The sequence below is a fragment of the Perissodus microlepis genome, chromosome 18, assembly GCF_051167445.1.
Source record: "Perissodus microlepis isolate ML-2025 ecotype Zambia chromosome 18, ASM5116744v1, whole genome shotgun sequence".
In the NCBI taxonomy this organism is placed as follows: Eukaryota; Metazoa; Chordata; class Actinopteri; order Cichliformes; family Cichlidae; genus Perissodus; species Perissodus microlepis.
This window is the reverse complement of record NC_140478.1, coordinates 6,738,187-6,761,710: the sequence shown is the minus strand read 5'-3', so window position 1 is coordinate 6,761,710 and position 23,524 is coordinate 6,738,187. Positions and strand designations below refer to the sequence as shown.

Below are 23,524 nucleotides of genomic sequence, written 5' to 3'. Positions count from 1 at the left end.
TATGTGGGACAAAGTAGTCTCTGAGGCCCACTGAGGCACTAGGTATCCAGCTCTTATGAATCTACCAAATAAATTTCACAGGAAACCAGGACAAGATCCCCATGGAAATTACAAAGCAATTATTAAAACACACACACACAAACAAATATGATCACGCTGCGTGCACTTTCCCTTTCCTTATGCCTCATTAGCACCAATATTGGTTAATGTAGAGGCTGGCTAGATTTATGGTTAGGTATGTGTGCAGACAGCTAATCAGCAGCAGACCACAAAAGACCCCTCTGTGGCTACAAGATAAAGATAACCATCAGTCCATATACAAACATGCACACACCTGTAGCTAGCAGATAAGGAACGGCCTTTCATGATGGAAAGAACAGCTTCTGATTTACTACTTTGGATAACTGTAGCAAAATGCCTCCTGATTATGCTTCCCCTCACAGTTTGTGTGTGTGTGTGTTTGTGTGTGTGTGTGTGAGAGAGGGAGCAGTTGGCAGCTGATTTGTGTAGTCTCTCTGATGAAAGTAATTCATCACTGAGTGGTGACACTTGTGTCAGCTGGTATCATGTACAATGTAACGCTGCATCTGTATCGCATTGTGAGCTTGTGCAGCGTTAAAGGCTGTGCCGTTAATTTATGGCTGTCTCCCATGGTGGAACATCTAACACGCTCCCTGCTGTAGAAGCGGGTGGTGGATTAACGGTCCTCCTTCAGTCTTCCTCCTGTCTTTCTCTCTCTCTTCCTCTCTCTTTCTGTGCCTCGCTCTATCCTTTTTAAAGACCAGTCCCTAATTAGTGCTTGTGTAGTCCAGTGATATACAGTCCTCTATCTTTCTGACACATGCTAAAGAAGACATTTATTTTAGCAGCCATTGGTCTTTTCCCTTTGTGGCCCGGACAGTGTCTGATTGTTTACACGCAGCGCCTTTCACCGACTTTTGTCCCTCATTTAGAACAATTGCTTGTTTTCTCTCCTGCTTATCTCATGTTAAATTAGACTGTTTTCAGACCAGCATTGGCTCAGACATTGCAGCTGAACCAATCGCAGACCCTCAGTAGGGATAAAATTGCAGAGCACACTACTAGAAAAACTGTGCAAGATTTTAAATTTGTTAACTTTTGTACCATCCTATTCTGTATACTGTATTAATTGCACTGTCAAAAGCATAAATACTTTATAGCATTTGCAAAAATCCATTTTGCATGTCCTACGTGTCCTCCTTCCTTTCCTGTTTCCTTTTCTGGGTTCAAAATAAAATCATGTCAATCAATTTAACCCTCATCTCTGTTCATTTGAAGCACTGGGAGCAAAAAGTTGAAAATAAAGACAGGATTGTTTAAAGATTGAGCTGTCACAAAATTAGATTATCAGTGTCTATAAAACAGCAACAATGCTTTGTTTCAAAAGTGTTTTCTTTCCTGGGAAATTCATTAAACTAAATATGCATGAAGGTCCTGAGAGAGTCTGTAAAGACCACAAAAGAGATGAAAGAAAACAACTGAGGAATTCATTATTATATCATCATAAGAGCATTTTTAACATAACAGTATTTAAATTCTAAATATCGTGGTTATTATAAATATATGATGTACATATGATGTAAATAAGAGGTATATTATATTTTTAAACTGCAAACAGCTGACTATCTGTGGCAAGGACTGCACTGCCAATGAGTACAAAACAAAAAATATTTAGTGGCGAGTCAAAGAAAATTCTGCCGCAGATACAATTTTTGCACGACCGTTAAGTTCAGATTGGCCCACATGTTAAAGAGGAGTTCAGGTACATGCAGATATATATATAATACACATGCCATCATTACAGTAAGAAGATAATCCATTGGACTCGTATTTGGTTAACTTAAACAAAATCAAGGAGATTCCAACAGAAAAATGCCCTCTGTGACCCAACAGTGGACTGGCATTATATTTATGCGATATTTATATGTAACTTCATGACCTGTGTTAAAGCTAAATGATGCACATAGCACCTTTAATCTTTGCCTTTCTCTCTCTTCTGTTTTTTTCTTGTTTTACTGCATCTCTCTCTCCCTCTGTCATGATCTGCTCCTCTCTCTTTCTCCCCTTCTGCCTCTCTCTCAGCGCTGAGGCCATAGATCTCTCTAACAGGCACTATCTGCAGCCCTAAGCCCTAATGAGGCATCATAAGGCGAACAGTTTGCAGCAGCACCGCGCTGCTCTTTTATTTGCCAAACCATATCTCTTCCTCTCCCCCCCTCCTCCCGACTGCCCTCTCTTCGTCTCTCAATTGCTCTATCAGTCTGCCCTGCTCACCATATCTCTCCCTCTCTGTCTCTTTCCACCCCTCGTTCCCTCCATCTCCTCACTCTCACTCTCTCTCGCTCTCTTGGTCTTCTTGCCATTGTGCTTTATCTCTCTTCTCATTCACCCGTTGAGCTCCACTCTCCCCTGTCGTGGCGCTTTGAATCATATCTGGCCGTCTACATATGCTAAAGCCTGTGTAATTACAGCAGCTCTTAAATAAAGACACGCTCCTAAAGCTGTCGGCTCGAATCACAGCTAAACAAGGCAGGAGGGGCCTCGCAGCAGCAACAAAGCTGTCATAGATAGCTATGGATTTATCACCAGCAAGAATAGGGGGAGAGGGAGGAAAAAAAGAAGATATTTCACATGTTGTCTCACATAATGGAGGGTAAAGTTTATTTATGTTTTTGTTTGGGAGAAAATGAAAACAGATGAGTGAATAGAGGGAAGAACTCTGGTGCAATGTTTTTTTCTCAAGTTGGAATATGGTTCGCTGTTTGAGGGAATGAACTGGAATAATTAACAGTGTCTTCTGAGAAACGGATGTAGGCTAAATAATGTGAAACTAGCAATATGATTCAATGTAATTTTATTTATCTACCACCAAATCACAACAACAGTTATCTCAAGGTGCTTCACATTATGAGGTAAAGACCTACAGTAACACAGAGAAAACCCCAACATCCCTATGAGCCTCTGTGAACAAGCACTTGGTGACAGTGGGAGGGAAAAACTAAACACACGGTGAGTGAGGAAGTCCCCAGCAGCCTAGGACTATTGCGGCATAACTAATGGAGGCTCGAGGGTCACCTGATCAATCCATTCATCAATCAATAACTGTATGCTTTTTAAAAAGAACAGTTTAAATCTAATCTTAAAAGTAGAAAGGGTGTCTGTCTCCTGATTCCAAACTGGGAGCTGGTTTCACAGAAGAGGGGCCTAAAAGCGGAAGGCTCTGCCTCCAATTCTACTTTTAAATATCCACAAGTAGGAACCACAAGTAAGGCTGCAGTCTGAGAGTGAAGTGCTCTGTCGGGTCGATATGGTACTATGAGGTCTTTAAGATAGAATGGGGCCAGATTGTTTAAGACCTTTTGTGTGAGAAGTCTGGATTTATCAGAAGAGAAGCTAATATGGGAGAAATATGCTCTGTCCTTCTAGTCCCTGTCAACACTCTTGCTTTTTAAGGAACTTTTAGGACAACCTAATAATAACTTATTGCACCGGTCCAGCCTGGACGTAAGGACGAATGTACACCTGAACAATGATTCTTCAGAGATCACCACTAGTGTCTATGACCGTATGAGCCTTTGTAGCAAAGTACTGCTCACCTGTAAACACAGCACATATTATTAACCTCCAAACCCTATGTCACTCTTTAAAACAGCACAACGTCACAGAGTCTCAATTCCATAAAACAAAGACGTCTATTCAAGCCTAACATATCACACCGGCCATAAACTCCTCCTGTCTCTCAAACTGTAACAGCTAGGGAGGAATTTCAAGCGCCGGGCTTCTGTATATCATCTGTCTGTCTGTTCTCGGACTCGCTCCACAAGTAAATGAGAGATCCATGTGATGGGCGCCTATCTTCTTTATTTCTTCTACTCCTTCTTTATTCCTGGGGTGTTTGCTTCCCTGGATTTTTCTTCAAGAACTTTTAGCCTCCCCTTTACACCCGTATGTTATTTCATTGATACCATCGTCGCCATACCATCTATGGCTCATGTTTTCCTCGCCGTTTCCTCCACCTGCCCCTGTCTTCCCTGACATACATCTTTGTCTTCTTTTATCTTCTCCTCATCCTCACCCTCTCACTCCTCCGCGGTCTCCCCTGCCTCCTTTTCTCCCCCTCTCTCTCTTTCATTCTTGACTTCTGTAATTCATCAGTGCGAGCAGCAGTACAGATTGATCAGCCTCTAAAGGCAGTGTTGTGCGTCCTGCTGATGTTGCAGTAACCCCTGCTGAATAGCGAGCAGTGTGTCTGTGTGTGTGTGTGTGTGAATGGCGCGGAGGGAAAGTGGAGGGGACATTTTTTAAAATGTATTAATCGTGGTGGTAAACGGGATGAGAGTGGTTGCGACAGGCCCATCTTTTGAGGGAGAGGCCATACGTGACACACACAAACACACACGTGGCTGCACACACGCCCGCACGCAGTCGCATTCTAATGTCCCGAGGGTTCAGCCCAAGTGCTTTACACCCTCGCATCAGCCAACAAACACAGACATCTAAAATGCAATCCTTGCACACACACGCACAAACAGACACCACCTATGGGGAAATACAAGGCAATTTATCACTAATCACTAGACACCTTAACTTTGTATTCATCTGGATTTCCTATGATTAATAGCTTTCCGCAGCAAACTTTATCTCTCTGAAAACTGCACTCGAGTGTTCATGTGTGTGGAAGTGCCCCACAGTATAAGCAGACATAAACAAGTGTTTAATTGTTTGGGGAGAGCATGTTGGATTAGCCACAAGATTGCCTCTTCTATTGCACATTTCCCCACATTCGACCTCTTTTGCTTTACTGTCTTTCTTTTACTTACTTTGGTTCTGAACTCGATCTGGTCACATATGGGAAGCAGGGGGTTAAATATAAGTATTTTTTTTTAATTGTGATATAAAGGTTTTTTTTCTGTTCCATCCACTAAAAGAGCCAGTAAACGCCAAGTTCAGTTAAATAGTGCATCTCGCTTCAATTAATTTTGCTAAAGAAAACAGTAAAGGGAAATTCAATCTTTCCCAAATGCCTTTCCTATAATCAGAACAATATTTCGTGTTGTAAGCAATCGATTTCACACAAACCATGAGTGTTAAAGGATAAACTTCAAGTTTCTGGAGCAATTCAGGATCTTTTTATTAACTCACACCACTTTGGCTTTAGATGCTAGATCGTGTGTGGTCGAGCTTTCTGCAAGAGTGGAGAGGAAAAGGAGGAGGTGGAGAAGAGGAAAGAGGAGATGAGAGCAAAGAGGAGGAGGAGGAGGAAGGGATGAAGGCGACAGAGGAGAGAGGAAACAGGGAAACTGGCGAATGGAGGAGAGGTGACAAGGCTTCGGGGACAGACAGGGGCATGAATAATTTATCAACACTTCTGATGGACAGATTAGGGGAAAAAATGAAGAGAGACGGAGCAAGAGAAAGAAAGGCATGGTGGGGTGGAGAGCGAGAGCGAGAGAGGAAGCGAGATTGAAAGCAGAGGAAGGGGAGGAATAAAAATGACAAACGGAAAGAGAAAGAGAAGAAGAAAGCAAGTGAAGGGTGGAGGGGGCCCACACACTGGAGCTTTTTGATCCTAACAAACCCCTCTCGCCCTGACACCACCATGCCATCTGTGGCCCGCTCTGTGTGTGTCTGTGTGTTAAGTATGTGTGTGTGAGAGAGAGGAATAGAGGAGACAGTGACAAAGGAACTGGGAGACAGAAACAGATAAAGACAAGGGGATGTATAGGATGTTTTTTTATGATTTCAAATTCAGATATGCACTCCTCCATTTATGGGAGACGCATAATCAGAAGTCGTGGCATCCACAAATTGTAAGAGTGCGTGAGCAAAGCAGAACTAAAGTCCTCAGCATTTTAGTGGTTGACAAAGAAAACAGTGTCATTTGTTTCTTAGGAGGCAATTGTGGAAGAATGATTCTGAAATAGCGTAACAAAAAGAAACAACATATCTACATATGTTATGAAACAAATGATAGGTGGGTTATTTCGCTTGGAACAGCTGAGTATTCTTTATCAAGCGCATTAACATGACCGTGATATCAAACCTGGTAAGAATGTGTGTGGGCACACACTGATTAGACACCATTTAACCAAGACCTTCACAACCATCACATTCTCCTTTTAGGTTATATAAATTAAAAGTGTCAGTTGGGTGACATGCACCTTTAATTCAGCAGGATTTGAATATTTAAAGAGGCCGTGGTTAATTTGTCAACCCTGGTCGAATGTCACAATTAGCATTCTGACCACTTATTGATGTGCGCGCGTGTGTGTGTGTGTGTGTGTGGGTGCGTGTATTGATGTGAATTATGAATGCGGTGATGACAGGACTGGGTTGGCCAAAGTGCCATCGGGTGCTACAGTGCATTAACATATGTACACACATGCACACACACGCACACACACAGAGGAAACATGTTCTGCTTTTTGGTTTTCTATCCATCTTACTATTAGACACAGAACACCTGTATCTCTGTCACACACGCACCACACACACACAGTGTGTGTCCACAAATGTCCACAAATCAGTCACTCTTCTTCACCTGCTTTGACTTTCACATGTTCTTTTTGTCCTTTCTCATTTTCTCTTCCTCTTCCTCTGCTGGCCTCCGGTGCACCTGCCTTTCATTATTGCAGCCGGCACTTTTCAGCTTATACCACTGACCGTGTTATGGGTGTGTGTCTGTGTGTGAGTGTATGTAGTGGTAAGGTCAGCATGTGGCCAGTCGACATTATACCACGGCACAACCACGCTGCAGACAGCAAACCCAGCATGTCAAGTCTTTACCTTCCAACACCACACAAACGGCCGTGACCGGTCGCCCCCGGTGACCAGCCATTACCACAGACCTTGCACTGAGGTGCCGGGCCGGGTCGCAAGACATGTGACCTAACAGTGAGCGCCAATACTCACAGATATGTGCAACGAGCTTTCCTGACATTGAAGCAAAGTCAGTGTTGTTTTTCGTGCACAGATTCAAGCCTGGCAGAAATCTAAAGGCTGGCTTGTTTAAAGCTGCACTGCTGAGGGGTTTTATATGAGGGAGGTGCCAAATTACTGGTTTAATGTGTACATTCTGGCTTGTAGTGACACACTTAGAGAGAACTATCATGATGGCCACAAGAGTTCCTCTCAAATTAACAAAGTGCTTTAGCGTCTTTCAGCTCATTGTTTTGGTTTTCCAGCCAACAACTTCAATCTTTTGAGTTCTCACAACTAGCTAAAGCACGGAGCAGTGAAAGTGTCAGAAAAGAAAAAGAATATTCATATTTCCCTTTACCGTTCCCTTATTAATCAATTTTGGGGGACAGTTTTTTCCTTTTTACAGTCTTTATGCTAAGCTATATTAGCAGTGAAGCCAAACAGGGTTTTTGTATGAAATTGTTTTTAATGCACAGCAGAGGTTAAGTTTACTTAATGTCTTCATACAAAAACCAAAGGGAGATACCTTTATCTTACTTTCTGTTACAGTGGGTTTTGATCATATTTTCAGTTAGAGAACACAACCACTTCCTTGCAAATGGTTTCTTTGTAAATTCGCATTTTCTGCTAAGCATGCGTCTCATATTGAAAGGAATGCGTGTTGCAAATACTTTAAAGATTTTTAGCGCAGATATTTTTAAACACACAAACAATTTCTTCTTTCTGACTTTTTCCATCTCTGGTATCGTGTCATGAAGGGCGCACAGACTAAACACAGTCCGGCGCAGTTACTGTTGTCTTGTCATTTACGGGCCCTGCAGTCATTCCGCAAAGTTTGGCAGCACACAGCAAAAAGCTTTAGTTAACACCATCTTCAGTATGATTTGTGAGGTTGATTTTCAATCTTCCCACCACTAGTCTTTAAATTCTGACCCGAGCTTTGTGTGACAACACTCCGGCAATTACACAAAAGCACACAATGGGTCCCTAACAGTCTGCAAAGCCCCGACTGGTGACATCCCATAGGTCATTAGGCTTGTTTCTTAGAAACAAGATTGAGCTAACAAGTGCACAGCGAGGTTTAATACGGTGTCAGTGTTAAGATACGAGATTTGCTTGTCTCTGTGGCATGCTAGGTTTATATTTCTTATACAAACCAAACCAAGTATGTAACAGACAGGAAATAGAGCAAGACAAATGAAAACCCCAAAGAACAACAAACTAGGTCAGACGGTGTTTGAAGATGTGAATCTCTCTCGAATGAATCGCCCTGTGTGTAGACGCAAATTATTTCATTTCATTTCCACTTTTTCCACACATATTTGATTAGTCAATAATGTTGCAGGAAAAAAGTCTTGTGAATGAAGCAAGGAGAAAAGAGGTTGTGCAACACACTTGTGCGTGCATGTGTGTGTGTGTGTGTGTGTGTGTGTGTGTGTGTGTGTGTGTGTGCACACGCGCTCCCCTGTTGGGTGTAGAGGAGAATCAATATGTCTTTGAATGAGGGTCAGAAGGGTTGTCTGCCCAGGGAGAGCTGACAGATTTGCTCTCTTTTGCTCTGCTAAGCCCCTGCCTGCTTCTAACACCCCTTGACACACACACACACACACACACACACACACACACACACACACACACACACACACACACACACACACACGCACACATGCGCACACAGATGGAGACACACAGACACATATAGGAAAAAAAAACAGATGGAAGAAAACACTTGCACACATGGATGAAGCGCTTCTCCAAGAGGGGAGAATTCCGAACATTTTTGCCATCGGGACGTGATATTAGACGTTCCACATCGAAATGAACCCTGCTACATACCCTGCTCAGTGTGTATATGTTTGGACTGCATATGTGGGCGTGTGTGAGACAGAGAGATGGCGCGAGAGAAGGGCGGTGAAAGCCAGGTTTGAACAGCAGAACGCGATCTACCAACACCGCCGGCGAGTGTCGTAAATCAGGTCCGGACAGACAATCATGCAGAAACCAAAGAGGAACGAGTGCGACACCCGAGGACATAAATAAACACATCGAGCAGTAATGGTAATTTAGACTCAAAGTGGGCCTTTTGAATAGTTAGAATTTAAGCAGGGACAGCTGTATATAAAAAATATCTTGTAGGCCTTTCTGTAATGCCTTGCCAGTCACCACTTGTCTTTATTTCCAGAAATATCCCTTTGGGTCTCGTGAGTTGACACCCCTTAAATATTAATGGCATTCCCACATTCTATTGCCTAAAATGTCATTCTGCTTTACACTGGGGTATGCTGCAAAGTTATGCCTGATTTACTTGCTATTTTTCAACACATTCACATTCCACGGATCAAATACAGCGGAATTTATGGTTCAATGTGGGCGGTGCATTCGCTGTCCGCTCCTGTCTGGCGATGGCCAGTCTGCCTGCAGACAGCCCTGTTACTGGATGGTCTACAATGTGGCACAACTGGTTTGTGGGCCACTCTTGGCCATTGCTTGTGATGTTGTTGGTCGATCAGCCAGCTGTGGTGAGGAGCAAAGTTCTACTGTACAAAGGGCTGTCTGAACAGAAACATGTATACAGACAGACACGTTTGTTGGACCACATATTACGCTTCACATAGATGCAGTTGGTTATGCACCCCATCCTCCTTTAAAGGCATAAGCAAGACATTGAACTATACCACAAGTTTGTCAAAGAGTTAACAGCAGTTCACAGAGTGTTCTGCACTGTGCACCTTTGTTTGGTTTGGTTTTCACTCAGTAGATTTTGCTCACTGGATAGGTTTAGGCACAGGAACAAACTTGGCTAGGTTTTAAAAAATGGTCAACGTTAAGGTTGAAATTTACCTCTTCACAAAAAAATTAAGGTTAACCTGTTCAGTCAATGTGATGCAAAAGGGACCTTTTCAGAAGCTTCCATACATTCAGAGTTTGTTGGCACAGATTCAAGAAAAGTGTTTTTGCCCAACTTGGAGATGTCAGCAATTTTAAGAAACAGGCAAAATTTGGCTTCCTTGGGAATGTGTTTTATTTCTTCTTCAGTATATTTAAAGCTTAAAGTCGACCTGGATTATGTGTCTCCTGAGCAGATAACAGTTTGTGGTTTTATTTGCTGTTATTAAGGAAAATCTTTTAAAAGTGAATGCAAGAATTCTTGTACAGACAAACAAACATGAATTGACAAAGGGCGATTAATGAGGGTAAACAGGTGTGAATGGGACTTAAGTCTCACAGCAAAAGAAAAAAAATCTGAGTTAAGTAGATAATCACCTCATTTTCTGGATATTCCTACTTACAATAATGTAATTACAAAGCTGATCAAAGGACCCACAATCATTAAATAAATCATATAATGTGGACTTTTTACGCAAAAGCAACACATATAGTCCTGCCATGTTTCACACTGTATATTATTTCATTTTACTGTTCCTCAATCGCTAAAAAACCCCTATATAATCAAATCTGACACATAGATTCAAGCATGGGAATGTGTGTGTGTGTGTGTGTGTGTGTGTGTGTGCGCGTTTCATGAATGTTTTCACATGTGTATGTCGCTTGTGTGTGTATGCGTCCCGTGTGCTTAACATACTAGAACAGCAATTAGTAATCACTCATGGAGCTAATGACATCAATCAATGAGCTTTTAAAACCAGCCATTTGATAATTACAACCATCAGTGGTCACCCATGGATTCATTATAGCTCCGTTCTCTCTGGTAGTACGATGCCTCTCTCTTTCCCTCCCCACATTTCAGAATCACTTAATGAAGTATTACATTTACTGTATATAACTATTTATTCCTTGTGCAGCAAGTTAAGATGCCCCAGCACTGAGTATTTAATATTAAAGCTTTTGGTAAACTTGAACTACAAAGTCTGTCTGAAAAAGGAAAGAAGGTGAAGATGGGAAACCGCGATGACTGGAGACAATCCTGCCTAAATCAGCAAGGAGATTATTTAAGGATGGAAGAAGGAGCTATAATTCTCTCAGAACGATCAAATGAGAAAGGGAGGTTATTCTTTCTTCCTCAATTTCACCTAATTCCCACTTTCACTGACACATTTTACACATTTTACTTTCTTTCTTTTTTCAGATCGAAGTCATCCCTTTGATCAACAACTGATTACTTTAAGTAGAATCTGGAAGAGTACTTTGAGGAGTTTTAAAACTGTGGTTATGTCACTGGCACTGAAGAAAGTGTTTCATCTGCAAACTAATAGATTCCCATGCTATGGTATTGTTTGGTCTGTGATTTTATTGTTATTATTTTTAGGTGTTTAGTGTCAAGAATGATGTAAATATATAGCATATATAATTCAGATGTTATGGGACGATATTACTAACGTGAAATTAAAATTATAGAATGCTTTTGGAAGGCATTACATTTGTAGGTGATAAACAGGCAACACAACTACATCATAATATGTGATATATATATAAGAACAATCAGCTAAGATGTACCTCTTTGCCAAGGTTGATTGCTCAACACCTAGTCTCACATGAGGAGAATGGATGAACAGATGGACAGACATGATCATTATAGCTCCAACAAAAATGTAATTAAATCCAAGAACATGAATGTTATATATTAATGGATGTTTCTGGGGAGGGGGGGGTTCTTCAAGAAACATAAAAAAAAAAAAAACCTTTTCAAATATTCTAAAACAAAAACTCTCCAATGTGTTGCATCCAATGTTAGGACACTTTTTCTGACCTTGACCCTAAATTCAGTTTGACTCAGTGTAAATGAACTGTCTAGAGAGCCAGCTGACAACTCCAGGAACTGAATATGAGCTAACCTGCACATCATATAGGTGTGTGAGCGTGTGTGTGTGTATACTAAATGTGTGGGCTTGTGGATGCTCATCTGTGTGTGTTTGTGTGTTTGTGTGTGTGTGTGTGTGTGTGTGTGAGGCACGGATGCACAATTACCAGGCAGGCGCGAATCGATAGGTGCCTGCTGACAGATGGATTAGCACGGTAAACAGATGATACACACACCGCTAAATTATTCATCTGCTGAACAGTGGGCTGGGTTTCCATACACCCCCCGCTGACAGGGGGGAAGCAAAGGAAAGGGGTGTAAATAAGGAGGCTGAAGAAGAGAACCTAAAGAGGGCACTTGGCTGTGCATATGGTATTTTTTCTTGTTTTTTAGCACAATTTCAATGTGTTCAAAATTCACATGTAGTGTGTGATCACAAAGATTATTACGTAGTCTGCACAGCTCTTAAAGAACACACTCGTGGACACATGGGCTCGGCTCCTCTAATGCCTTCTAGATATGCAGAGGCACCACGAGGTCAATGTGAAGTGTCTTGCGAGCTGTCTGGGATCACAAACACACATGTGCGCAAACATCCGTTCTTTATCCACATCTTTCTTTGAAGTGCGGGCAAATCCGTGATCATCGACTGTTTATGCCTTTAACAAAGTCTGCAGCATGAATGCAATTTCACAGGCATACAGAAGCATAGCGGAGGTACAGGCAGCGCTGTGGACAAACCTGATCACGCACCATTATGTTTGCTGCTGAAGTATCTTTACATGAGCATGGGATGATTCATTCAGACCAGTGCTTTCAGATGACCTTTTAGTTGGAGCACTTTCAAAGGCTGCTTGGTTTAACTAACTATAAATTATGAATTAAGGCAGTGTGCTTATTAAGTGGATGATGGGACATAGTCTTCTATCTTCTATCTGTTAAGTGATGATGTATGAAACCTGCTTCTAGGTCCGAACTACACTGTGCTCATTAAGGCTGTTGTCTTTTTAACGTGTTTTAATGCTTTGTATCTTGTTCTATTTAATCTAAACAAACCCCTAAAAATAGTCACTGTCTGCCTCTCACGGTTTTATTATCACCATTCATCTGCAGCATGTTTTAAAGCTCAGACACCAAATATTTGAATAGGTCAGAAAAGAATCACTCTGAGGCTAACAAAGATTTGAATGGGTACATAAAACTGGGATCAGGATCCAAATCCATACAGAAGTATATTGCAGAGTTGTGCAGTTTAGTCCGTTTACAGCATCTTTTTGCTGTCCTGCGATTGTGTTTGTCTCTACCCATCGGAGACGGTCACGTTAACTTTTATTTAGGGGAAAAAAGGTTAGCGTTCACCCTTCAGTGTCAGTGTGCTAATGTCTTTATAGTATCCTAACCATAGCTCTGTATCTAGCCACCACATAGCACACTGTTATATACCAGCTAGCCCAACTTCAGTAACCCTACAAATGTTGCTGCTGTTTGGTTTTCTGTCTTCATTTATGTCCGAAGTGATAGTAGAGTTGTACCTTTCAGTTTGTCAGAAATCCCTCAGTCAGAACATGGTATGTCATCTTTAGATGGAAAGCAAGGTAACTGTTTGCTAACTTCTAATCTTCTAGATGTTAAACTTTATTGTTACCCCTGGCAGTGCAGCTACACTGATCATTTTATTAAGACAGTTTTTTAGCTCTCAGTGATGCCACAGTGTCCATTTGAGGTTGAGAACTGAAGGAGAGTTTGAACCTGGAAGCGTTTAATGACATCAGACTTAAAGAGCGAATAGAACCTTTAAATCTCTGCACATGCCAGAGCGCACTCCCAGTATTGAATAGTATAGATTCTGGTGTATGCAAATCATATGAGCATGCACACACAGACACACATCCACACATACTCTGGCATGCATATAAAACATGCATTATTGATTTGTTTCACCTTTACAAGTGACTTTGGGGGCTTTTCCTGCAGCAGATGTTAAGCTTTTGTGATAAGGGGTTAGTGGGGGCAACTTTTAGGATGGAGGAGACCAGTGAGGAAGCGCTGGTGGCAATAACACAAGTTGCCATATAACTAAATGACAACTTCCATCTTGAAGAAAAGTTATGCAAAAACACACTTTCCATTCAAAGAGTTGGGCCTTACTTCCACAAAGCTACAGGTGCAAATGGAATGATTTAGTGGCTCCTGTTGCATTAAAAAAAATTATATATTAAATTGCACATGTGTGTGCATGTACTGAAGAATGGGCCGGTCCAGCTTTGTGAAGCAGCAATGCACTGAGAAGCGCTAACGATCTCATACCCACAACACCCCTACTCACACAGACACACAGACACACACACACACACAAATCGTTCGCTCGCATCATGGCCGCCATCAGCAGGAACCAATCAGATTTGATGAATAATTCAATATTAAAGAGGGTGTGACCAAGGCAGGGAGGGGGCAAGGAGGGAGTGGTGGAGGAGGGGGGCATTGCCAAGAAGTGGGCCTTTTTTGGAAAAGGGCCTGCTGTTTGTGTGTGTGAAAGTGAGAAAAGTGGGAGGGGAGTGTGTGTGTGTGTGTGTGTGTGGTGGTGATGGTGGTTGGGGGGGTCTGTCACAGTAGACTGCATCCACAAACTGGCTGCAGATTAGATTACTGAGGAGAGGAGAGTAAGGGGGGAGGACAGAGCGGAGGGAGAGAACAGGGCAAAGAAGGAGGCAGGATAAGATAAAGAAGGAGAGGAAAGAGGGAAAAAAGGAATGTTTTAATACGTCTGCATTAAAAGGTGTCTGAATCCCGAAGCTCCTCCGGGGAAAAAACTTAAAGGTGCATAAAGTAACCCGGCAATCATTTTTGCATTAACTTAGATTCCTTTAGGGGAAAGTTAAACCACAAATTACAGAACGCTTTGCTTGACCTTTGCTTTAAGAAAAAGAACATATTTGAGCTGCTTTTATGACAATTTGCGTCTTGTTGTGCCGACGAGCATTAACAGCAATAAATCAGGTTTGTGTGCTGTTAAAGTCCTGTCACATGCTTTCTTCAGACGAAGCACCGCGAATGTACCAAAATTTAAAAGCCAGCACACCGCAGAGGTCAGTTCGGGGCTATGGCACGCCAGGGTCTTGTGTGAGGCCGATTGTGTGTATTTGTGTGTCCATATTAAAAAAAAGAAGAAGAAATGTGTGTTGTGTTGCCAGGTGTGCTGCAGTTGTATGAGGCTCAGCGGAGTTTTAACACGGGGATTTTTATTGGCTGAGCTGATGTCACCGAGGGAACAAAGTGGAATTCCGGAACCAGTGCATGTGTGTGTGTATGTGTAAAACTTTCATTTTAAAGCAACCACTTGCCTGCAAAGTAACATCCTTTCATTTGAGTGTTATCCTTATTACATGCTTCTAGTTTTTCTCGATAAATAAAGCAGCAGTGGAAACAAGCTGGTTATTATATGTCACCGTGTTAGCAGGTGTCCTATTATAGGAGACAAGATGAAATCACTTTTGAGGCTGGAGAATATTTTGCAGAGTGCTGCAGAGGGATTCCTCTCATCTCATCCTCGCTCCTTCATGTGTCTTAAACCAGCTCAGTTGCTCATTTGTGTAACCTGCTCATGCACACACAAACACACACACACACACACACAAAAGTGATCTATGTTGAAATGGAGTGGCTGGGCAGACAAAAGGCTCGACAGGAAGCAACTAATCCTTGATCTGCGCAGCATCGCAACAATGACTGCAAGAGTCACACCAAGTGAGACACACACGCACGCACGCACACACACACACACACACACACACACACACACACACATGAGTAGACAATTGCTGCTTGCTTCCAGTTACCACCCAGAGAGAGAAAGGGGGTGGGGAGTTTGCATAAAAGAGCGAAAGTAAATAAATATTTTCATATTCCTTACAACAAGAAATATGAAAAATATTTCCTTTCTTTTTGCTTTTTGTTTCAAAGCCTTTAATAATTATGTGCTCACATGTTATAACTGCTATATGAGGAAAATATGAGTTGGATGCATAAAGGCTGTTATTGACAGGGAAAAAACACACACACTCCTCACCCTGGGGGAGCTGCCAGAAGGGCAGAAGGGCTCACACTTGAGGGTAAACAAAGCTACCGCAAGTAGGACAGTCCCTCATGATCCTGTGTGTGTATGTGTGTGTGTGTATGTGTGTGTGCGGCACACATTGGCAACTGACAGGGAGGCAACATGAGAGGGACAAGCCTTTTAACATCTGGCTAAGCACTGACAGGAAGATGCACACACACACACAAAGACACACACAGGAGAGCAGGCAGGCGAGTCCCAGTCCTAATTATTAGAACACTCTTACTTAACTTAACCCTGCCACTAGACCGTGACAGGCAGAGATGGAAGGATTGGTGGTGGTGGTGGGTGGGAGGGATAAGAGTGAAGAGCAGGGCAGATTGTTTTGTGAGGACAAGGAGAAGGCTGAGTGTTTCTGAATCTTTTCTGAACCCAAAAAGGAATGGAAAGGACTAAAAAATATACAACGTTTTAAAAAACAAATAAATCAAAGACAGAAAGAGTCCACGTAGAAGAATTTTGCTTGACTGACAGTCAGTCTGTGGGAACTGGGGTGCAGGAATCCCACAGTGATGACCGCTAACAGCTAAAGATGGACCAAAAAAAAAAAAAAAAACCCGAACCAAGACAAAATCTGTTTTGACACCCGCTAACATCATCCATCATCCCTTTCTGAGAACTTCATTGCTCTTTCGTCGACAGTTTATTTTTCTCTACCGTGGATTTTTTTTTTCTTTTGTGCGACTCGGCCCCAAAAAGAAACAACACACATGACATTTGCTCTGTTTTAGATGAGGGTGAACATAAACACACGCGAAAAAAGGAGGCGACACCAAAAAAAGAACAGAAGAAAGGCGAAGAGGAGGATGCAGAGAAGGAGTCTTGCTGTGTGTTTTAACAGCTGTGCCTGATGTTGGTTGATGGGAATACAGAGAGAAATGGGACTTTCAAACCCGTTCCCTTCAAATAGAAAAGTCTCCAGCGAGGCTTTGAAGTCTAATTTCTGGATTGATGATTAGGAAGCTCTTGAATAAAGATCAGATTTCGTAGGTATTATCACTATCTACCTGTCTCGGTCATGTTTTCATAAGAATTCTTCTGCTTTTATTTCAGTCCAGCAGCTGGGATCTGCATTTCAGCTCAACATCTCACCATCCTGTTTCTTCCTATCCTTCCTTCCCACTGCTCTTTCATCCTTTCTTTTATCTGATTCTACTCTTCCCTCCTTCATACATTCCTTCCCCTCATTCAGTTGCTACAAAAATTTCTGGACTTTCTTTTCCTGCCAAACGTTTCTGCTCCTTTTTTAAATTTAACATTTGTCATCTAAATAAGGCTTTTCACCTACTTTTCCTGTATGTAAAGTGTGTGTGTAGAACATAACAAAAAAGAAAAGAAGAAAAAAAAGGCAAGGAAGTTGGACTAGGCATTTGGGGTGAGGGTCAGTGTAAATCTCTCAGCCTTGTAAATGTGGAGAGCGGAGAGAATGTAAACAAACAGACTACAGCTGTCACACACTCTTATTGGGAGACACACACAAAAAAAATAAACGGGGAGAGGAAGAGGAAAAGGATGGGAACATGGGGAAAAGATGCGGGAAAAAGAACGAGAGAAGAGAGAGGGAGAGGGGGGCAAAGATGATGGAACGTGACACTGACACGTCACGCAAAACCGTCAAATCCCCTCCACAAACAAACAAGTACACTGCAAGGGTGGATTGTTTCATTTGTCAACACTCGCATTAATACCAATCACACATCCCATAATTCCTTTCTCTCATTTACTGACATAAACCCTCATCCACTTTGTATTCCTTCGCTCTTCTGCTAAAATCCCACAGTGTGAATACAGTAAATGGTAATAGCTTTTACCATAATATGACATGCATAGTCTTCTTAAGGCATGATGGGGCCTTTATGTGATGGTTTAGTGGCTGACAGGTTAGCAAGTTTAGTTAACAGCCAACGTGCCTGCCGGTGCAGTGGAGGGATTTAAGGAGGCTTAGCACAGAGTAGGCCACTGTTGCTTGGAGTGGCATGAGGCAAACTCCATGCAAAGAAGTTAGGGTTACTTTGTTTTTTGAGTTTTTCAAAAACCTTTTTTTTTTAAGTTTAGAGAAAAGGAAATCTCGCATTCTAACCTGGGATTAACTTGCATGAGACATGACTGAAAACAGGGGTGAAAATGGGTTGAATTTAAGTGTAAATTCATTCATGAACAACAAGATCAGCATCCTCCCGATAGCACTGAAGTGAAGGCATTGCGAGCACGATAGATAGATAGATAGATAGATAGATAGATAGATAGATAGATAGATAGATAGATAGATAGATAGATAGATAGATAGATAGATAGATAGATAGATAGATAGATCAGGTGTCTGCTTAAGTATGCCTAATGGCTGACACTAAATTAGAAGAACCTGCTAAATCAAGCACAGCACTAGTTCAGGCAGGCCACAGAGACAATCCCAATCAGCTAGCTCACAGCAGCTCACAGCTCAGTTTATACCCCTGTACACATCCAGTTGATCATCTTCATTTATTTAAGCTGCTTTAACCTACTCAGAGTTGTTGTGCATCTGCAAGCCACTTGGCAACCTGCTTAATCAGTATCATACCTGCTGCCATAACTGCTCTGCTCTGTTCTTTTCCTGTGGCCGACTACTGTATGCAAAGCTCTGTAAGTAATTAGAGATAACACAGGCAAGCTGGAGTCTGAAATCTAACTTAGGCACCTATTGGAATTTTTTTTTACTACAATTGTGCAACAAGCAAGTTTTGAACTTAATTTTGTCAATAAGTCACATGCAATTAATTTAGTGTTTTGGAAGGGGAGAAGGATATCAGTACTTTATTAGCAACCATAAATTAGACCCATGTACTATAAATAATCCCAGCCTAGATAAGGTGCAGATTTAATGGATTACATGGACTCAAAGTTCCCTGAAATTTACAATGTCACTTCTACACTGGTTGCACTCTTATGAGCTAAGCAGGACAGTTTAAGCAAACTTCCTTGGAGATCTGAGGATTTTTTAGTTAAGAGTTTAAAACATTACACCCTATAAATGAAGATTAGCATGATATCTTAGCTTATGTATTTGACCTGAGGAAATGCCTGTCAATAATAATGACGTTTTTTAGACCACACTCACGGTCACCACTGTATGATCCTGAACATTAAAAAAACTCTTTCTTTTTTTTTTACAGTGGGAGTAAAAAATAGCCTCATGTATGTGTAAAAAAAACAAACAAACACACACAGAGAGAGAGGCTGCTAGTTAGCTAATGTGTGTGTGAAGCAGCAAGGGCGCTGTTCTCATGGGATTGTACCAAAGTGTTGTTTGTTCTTTACGCCTCCCCTGGATAGCCAAAACCAGTGAAGGAGAACCCATAATTCTTTGCTGTAAGCAGTGCCTCTGCACATCCAATTGCATTAGAAGCCTATGGTAGAGGTGCCGGCTACTTGTGCCAAGATTTAACCTGATTAGATACAGATTCAGCCGTTCCAAAAGACAGCACAGAAGCCCTGTACCCATCTCCCATTCTGTCTCTGCCCTCAGTCTTATTACTCACGAATTATGAGCACATCGTAGTGTGTTACTCACCATTCAGAGTTCTCTTGAGCAAGGCAGTGCAGGTGTGCCTTAGTGCTGCCACAAACAGATGTTAAGCTTCACGTGAAACAGGCCTAGATTTCAAGCTAAATCTGGAACATAATGAACCTCACATACTCTGTGAGATTTTTCTCTTTTCCTTCTCTTTGTTCTTGTTTCCTTTTCTTTTGCATTTTGTGCACTTTGATATCTTTCTTTTCCTTCTTACCCTCCACCCCCTGCAAAAACCACTGGGTGTCATCTTCCCAATTTCCTCCTTTCTGTTCCTCCTCCCTTCATTCCACTCTTTCTCACCCTCTGTCTTTCCCGCAGTGGTCTTTTTTATCGGATCAGTCTCAGGTCGTCGCCTCTGTCTCTCATGTGTTCCATCAAGGATGCATCCCTCAAACACACACACACACACACAAGATCAAAGATGGAAGAGGATTGGGAAAAGGAAGAGTGAAGAAAAAGCCGACAAAGGTAAGACACTGTGTTAAGTTAAAAGAAGAAAAGCTGAATAATTAAAAACACCAAAAAAGGGAAGACTGCCTAAATTATACACCATAAGCACGTCGCCGTCTGCCTCTCTCCTAATTTGTCACTGGGATCCGATACAGCTTGTTGACATGTGTAGGAGCTGTCGGCGCTCATGCTAAAAGCTGTTTGTGGAAGAGTGTTTGCCCATGCTTGCGTATTTGCGCTTGGAATTCTTACAGCTCCTCTTCCACCTTCCTTTTATTGCGCGCACACACGCAAACACGGCTTGCCAAGCTTTTGGGTTTGTGGGTAAATCTTTTGGCAACAGGGCTGCCAGCGTGGAGCTATGATGAATGCTGATGGCAAAGAGCATGGCCGGTCTCTGAACCAGTCACTCACACATGCACGCACACACAGACACAGACACACACACACACACACACACACACACACGCACACACACATGCTCACACACTAATCAGATTCCCAGTGCATGAGGGCCAAATGGCATCCTTCCACTGGTGAATGCTAATGTGACCAGTGGAGCTTGTGGGCTTTTGAAACAAGGATATAGGGAAAGCTGGGAGAGATGATGACAGGAAAAACATTGATGTGATTGTTTATTGGTGTGTGTGATGCTAATGTGTGAACATTTGCATTCTTTTACACACTGCAGCAAGTTGTACTTTGAGTTAGTTTAGAATTACAGTGGACTCTGTGTGCCTTTATGTGTAAATCTGTTTAGTTTGCGAGCCTTATTATTATAATTGCATGTAGAATAATGGGAAAAATTTGCCCTTGTGCATCACTGTATCAGTTTGGGTGTTTTTTAATGCAAGATTATTATATTTTAAGTTGTGATTTTGCCATCTGTCATATCTGAAACAATTTATCTAGAACAGGTTTAATGTATAATGCAAAAAAAAGAAAAACCTGGCTCAGTCATTGCATGTGTATAAATTTGTCATCCGTACAAGAGCAAATGGGGATTTATTCGGGTTTATCCTGGAAAACACCCTTAGAGCAATAATGTGTTAGATATTTTCAACATGGTTTAGAAAGGTGACACACATGTCAACGTAAAGTGTTTGAGTGTTGTTCCACTAGACGCCTCCAACACATTACCAATGCCCCAGTATTCCTGGTTATAGATTTTCCAGGTGCCTAATTCAGGAGGGATAACTACGAATGGATATTCTTTCACTGTGTGTGTTGATAAAGGTTGAAAGCACCAGTCCATAATCCCTCATTAATGTTAGTACTGTATGTTGTATGCTCATACTGTTAGGTTTTCACTAATTTACTTTTTCCTGTGGTTTGTCACACTTGTGCTTGCATAGTTTGATGTGGCTAAACGAGATGTGGATCAGATATGAATGGTTACTTACAGCGTTCAATGCGGTCCTCAGGACTGGATGAAGTCTCTCTATCAGACAGGAGGCCTGACACAGCGAAGATCTTTTTCCCACTGTCTTCCACTGCTTTCAGGGCGCTGCTGGGGGAGCCCCCGGGAGGGATCTGTGCACCACCAAAGTCGTACTCTTTCCCTTCAGCATCAGAGTACCGCAGATGGGGTGAAGACTCTGCATCTAGGCACCCTTTGAGGCGCTTGGCTGGGGTGAAAGCAGACTGATACCCTCCTGGTGCCCCATCCCGATCTTCTGGAGGCGATGCAAAGGGCCGGAAGGCGCCAACGCCGCTGTGATTCAGCATGCTGATGGGTGAGCAGTCCAGGTTAGGTGGGGCAAACTGATGATGGAGGTGAAGGAGGGATGGAGGAAAGTCCCTATTGGGAAACCCTGGTGGGACAGCGCCTTGGCGGTGGTACATTGACGCAAAAGTGTAAGAGCCATTGTTGAATGGCAAATGGACGTCTTTCTCCACAGAAACTGGCACACCAAAGGGACGCGGCTGCTGGCAGGGAATGGAAGCATCGCGAGAAGCTTCGGCTGTGGAGGCCAGGACCATGAGAGCTGGGGAAGCCAGGGGATTGGGCAGGTAGGAGGAACTCTCCATCTTGAAAGCTGCCCGGTGGAGGTCCATGTCTGGATTGACAAAGAAGGCTGCGGGAATTTCAGAAGGAGGAAATTATTCCTCCTCAATGAGATTAAAAACAATGTCCAAGACCCTTGGAAAGGGTCTGAAGAAGTAAGGGAATCCGGGTTGGAGACTTGAAGGTTTTGGCTTGTTGAAGGAATGGGCTCCAAAAACAGCCCTTAGTGAGAAAAGAGTGTTTTTGAAGAAAATGAAGACTCAGCCAACGTCTGTTCAGATTAGCTTGAATTCAGTTCATTTCTCTGCAGTGGAACTAAAGTTTTCTATTTTGCCTCTAACCAAATAACCAAACTCAAACTCTGTTCAGTTCAGATCATTCCATGCCTCGTATATGCCATTGGGCATGTTCTGTCATTCACTAAAGTAGCAGTCTGGATTAGGTTAGTGCTGATATTAAATACAATGAATGTTCTAGATAACGTGTTTTCCTCTCTCCTTCCTGATTGCTGGATTTGTTGGTTAAGTTGAATGTTCTGGGACAGGTGGATATCTGTAGGTCGTCAAAGCCGATTCCGCATCTTCAGGGGGGTCACCAAACTGAGGACACACAAAACACAAGCATTAGATTTCAACTGAGACTCAGAGCTGTGCATCAGATTCAGTGCAAAGTAACCTTTCAACTGAAAGCTTCCCATAAACTAATTTAGATATTCAGGTATTTACTTGAGACTTCTCGTCAATTCCGCCATTTTTGGTAGTTCAGAAACGTCCTGGCTGTGCCTGCAGAGGGCTTCAAATCAGCTCATCTGTTTCTTTAAATCCACAGTAAAAATGTAAATCCCTCTGCACACCCTCTCACATTTATCTTAGACCTCCTCATCTTTCCTTAATGATAGGTACTTTCAGAAACAAGAGGCGTGCTGCTTTTCCAACAAAGATCGATGCCTTGCTCTCAGTATGTATGCAGTGGAAAGGAGAGGAGCTGAGTGGAAAATTTTTAATAAAGAAGCTGCTGGAAGCCAAGGCTTGAATTCAAAGCCTTTGGGGGACAGAGTGTTCTTAAGCACTGTTGTTGAAGCTACAAACTCAAAACCTCTTGGGAAAAAGTGTCCTCGAGTTGACACTGTTGATCAAATCCTGTAAATCCCTGCCCTTTGACAAAAAGCCAAGAACTTTTTCAAGCCACAAACTTCTCTCAGTTTGCCCTCCTCTTTTTTCCTCCTTCTCTTTAAAAAAAACTTCTATAAACTGTTTCCACATCACATCTTTCCATTACGATCTCTGCAAACCTCTACGTCTCATCTCTTTCCAAATGCCCCCCTCCTTGTCCTCCATCCTAATCTATCCATCCCCTCCTCCTCTTCTTCCTCTTCTCTCCATCCACATCTCCTCCTCTCATCTCCCTAGCGCCAGCTATTCTCCCTCCCTCTTCCATCTCAGATCTTGGTCTAAGCCGCTTATTCTTACCATCTCCCAGGATATTATTGGACCAGAACCACTTGTCTTAAGATAAGGACACACACACATCCACACTTCCACCCACACCCACACATGTGATAACAGCCTGTGTGGCTCAATGTTCAGCTCAGCGCCCCGACTTGGTGGGGCGAACACACTCTGCATCCTCGCAGGCTATGCTACCCTATCTCTCCATCTAACCACTTTTAATTCCCCCCAATTTTAATCTGTCCTCTCT

At 42.4% G+C, this 23,524-nt stretch overlaps 1 protein-coding gene across 3 annotated transcripts in view; it reads right to left on the bottom strand.

Moving 5' to 3' along the window:
• The window catches only part of rnf220a (ring finger protein 220a), a 160,135-nt gene that overhangs the window by 124,840 nt on the left and 11,771 nt on the right, over window positions 1-23,524 (bottom strand). For all 3 annotated transcript variants that reach the window (XM_084911330.1, XM_084911329.1, XM_084911331.1), the window contains exon 2: window positions 21,222-22,425. In XM_084911330.1, coding sequence (XP_084767456.1) covers window positions 21,222-21,876 — 655 coding nt within the window. In that variant the 5' untranslated portion in view covers window positions 21,877-22,425. The remainder of the gene's footprint in view (window positions 1-21,221; window positions 22,426-23,524) is intronic.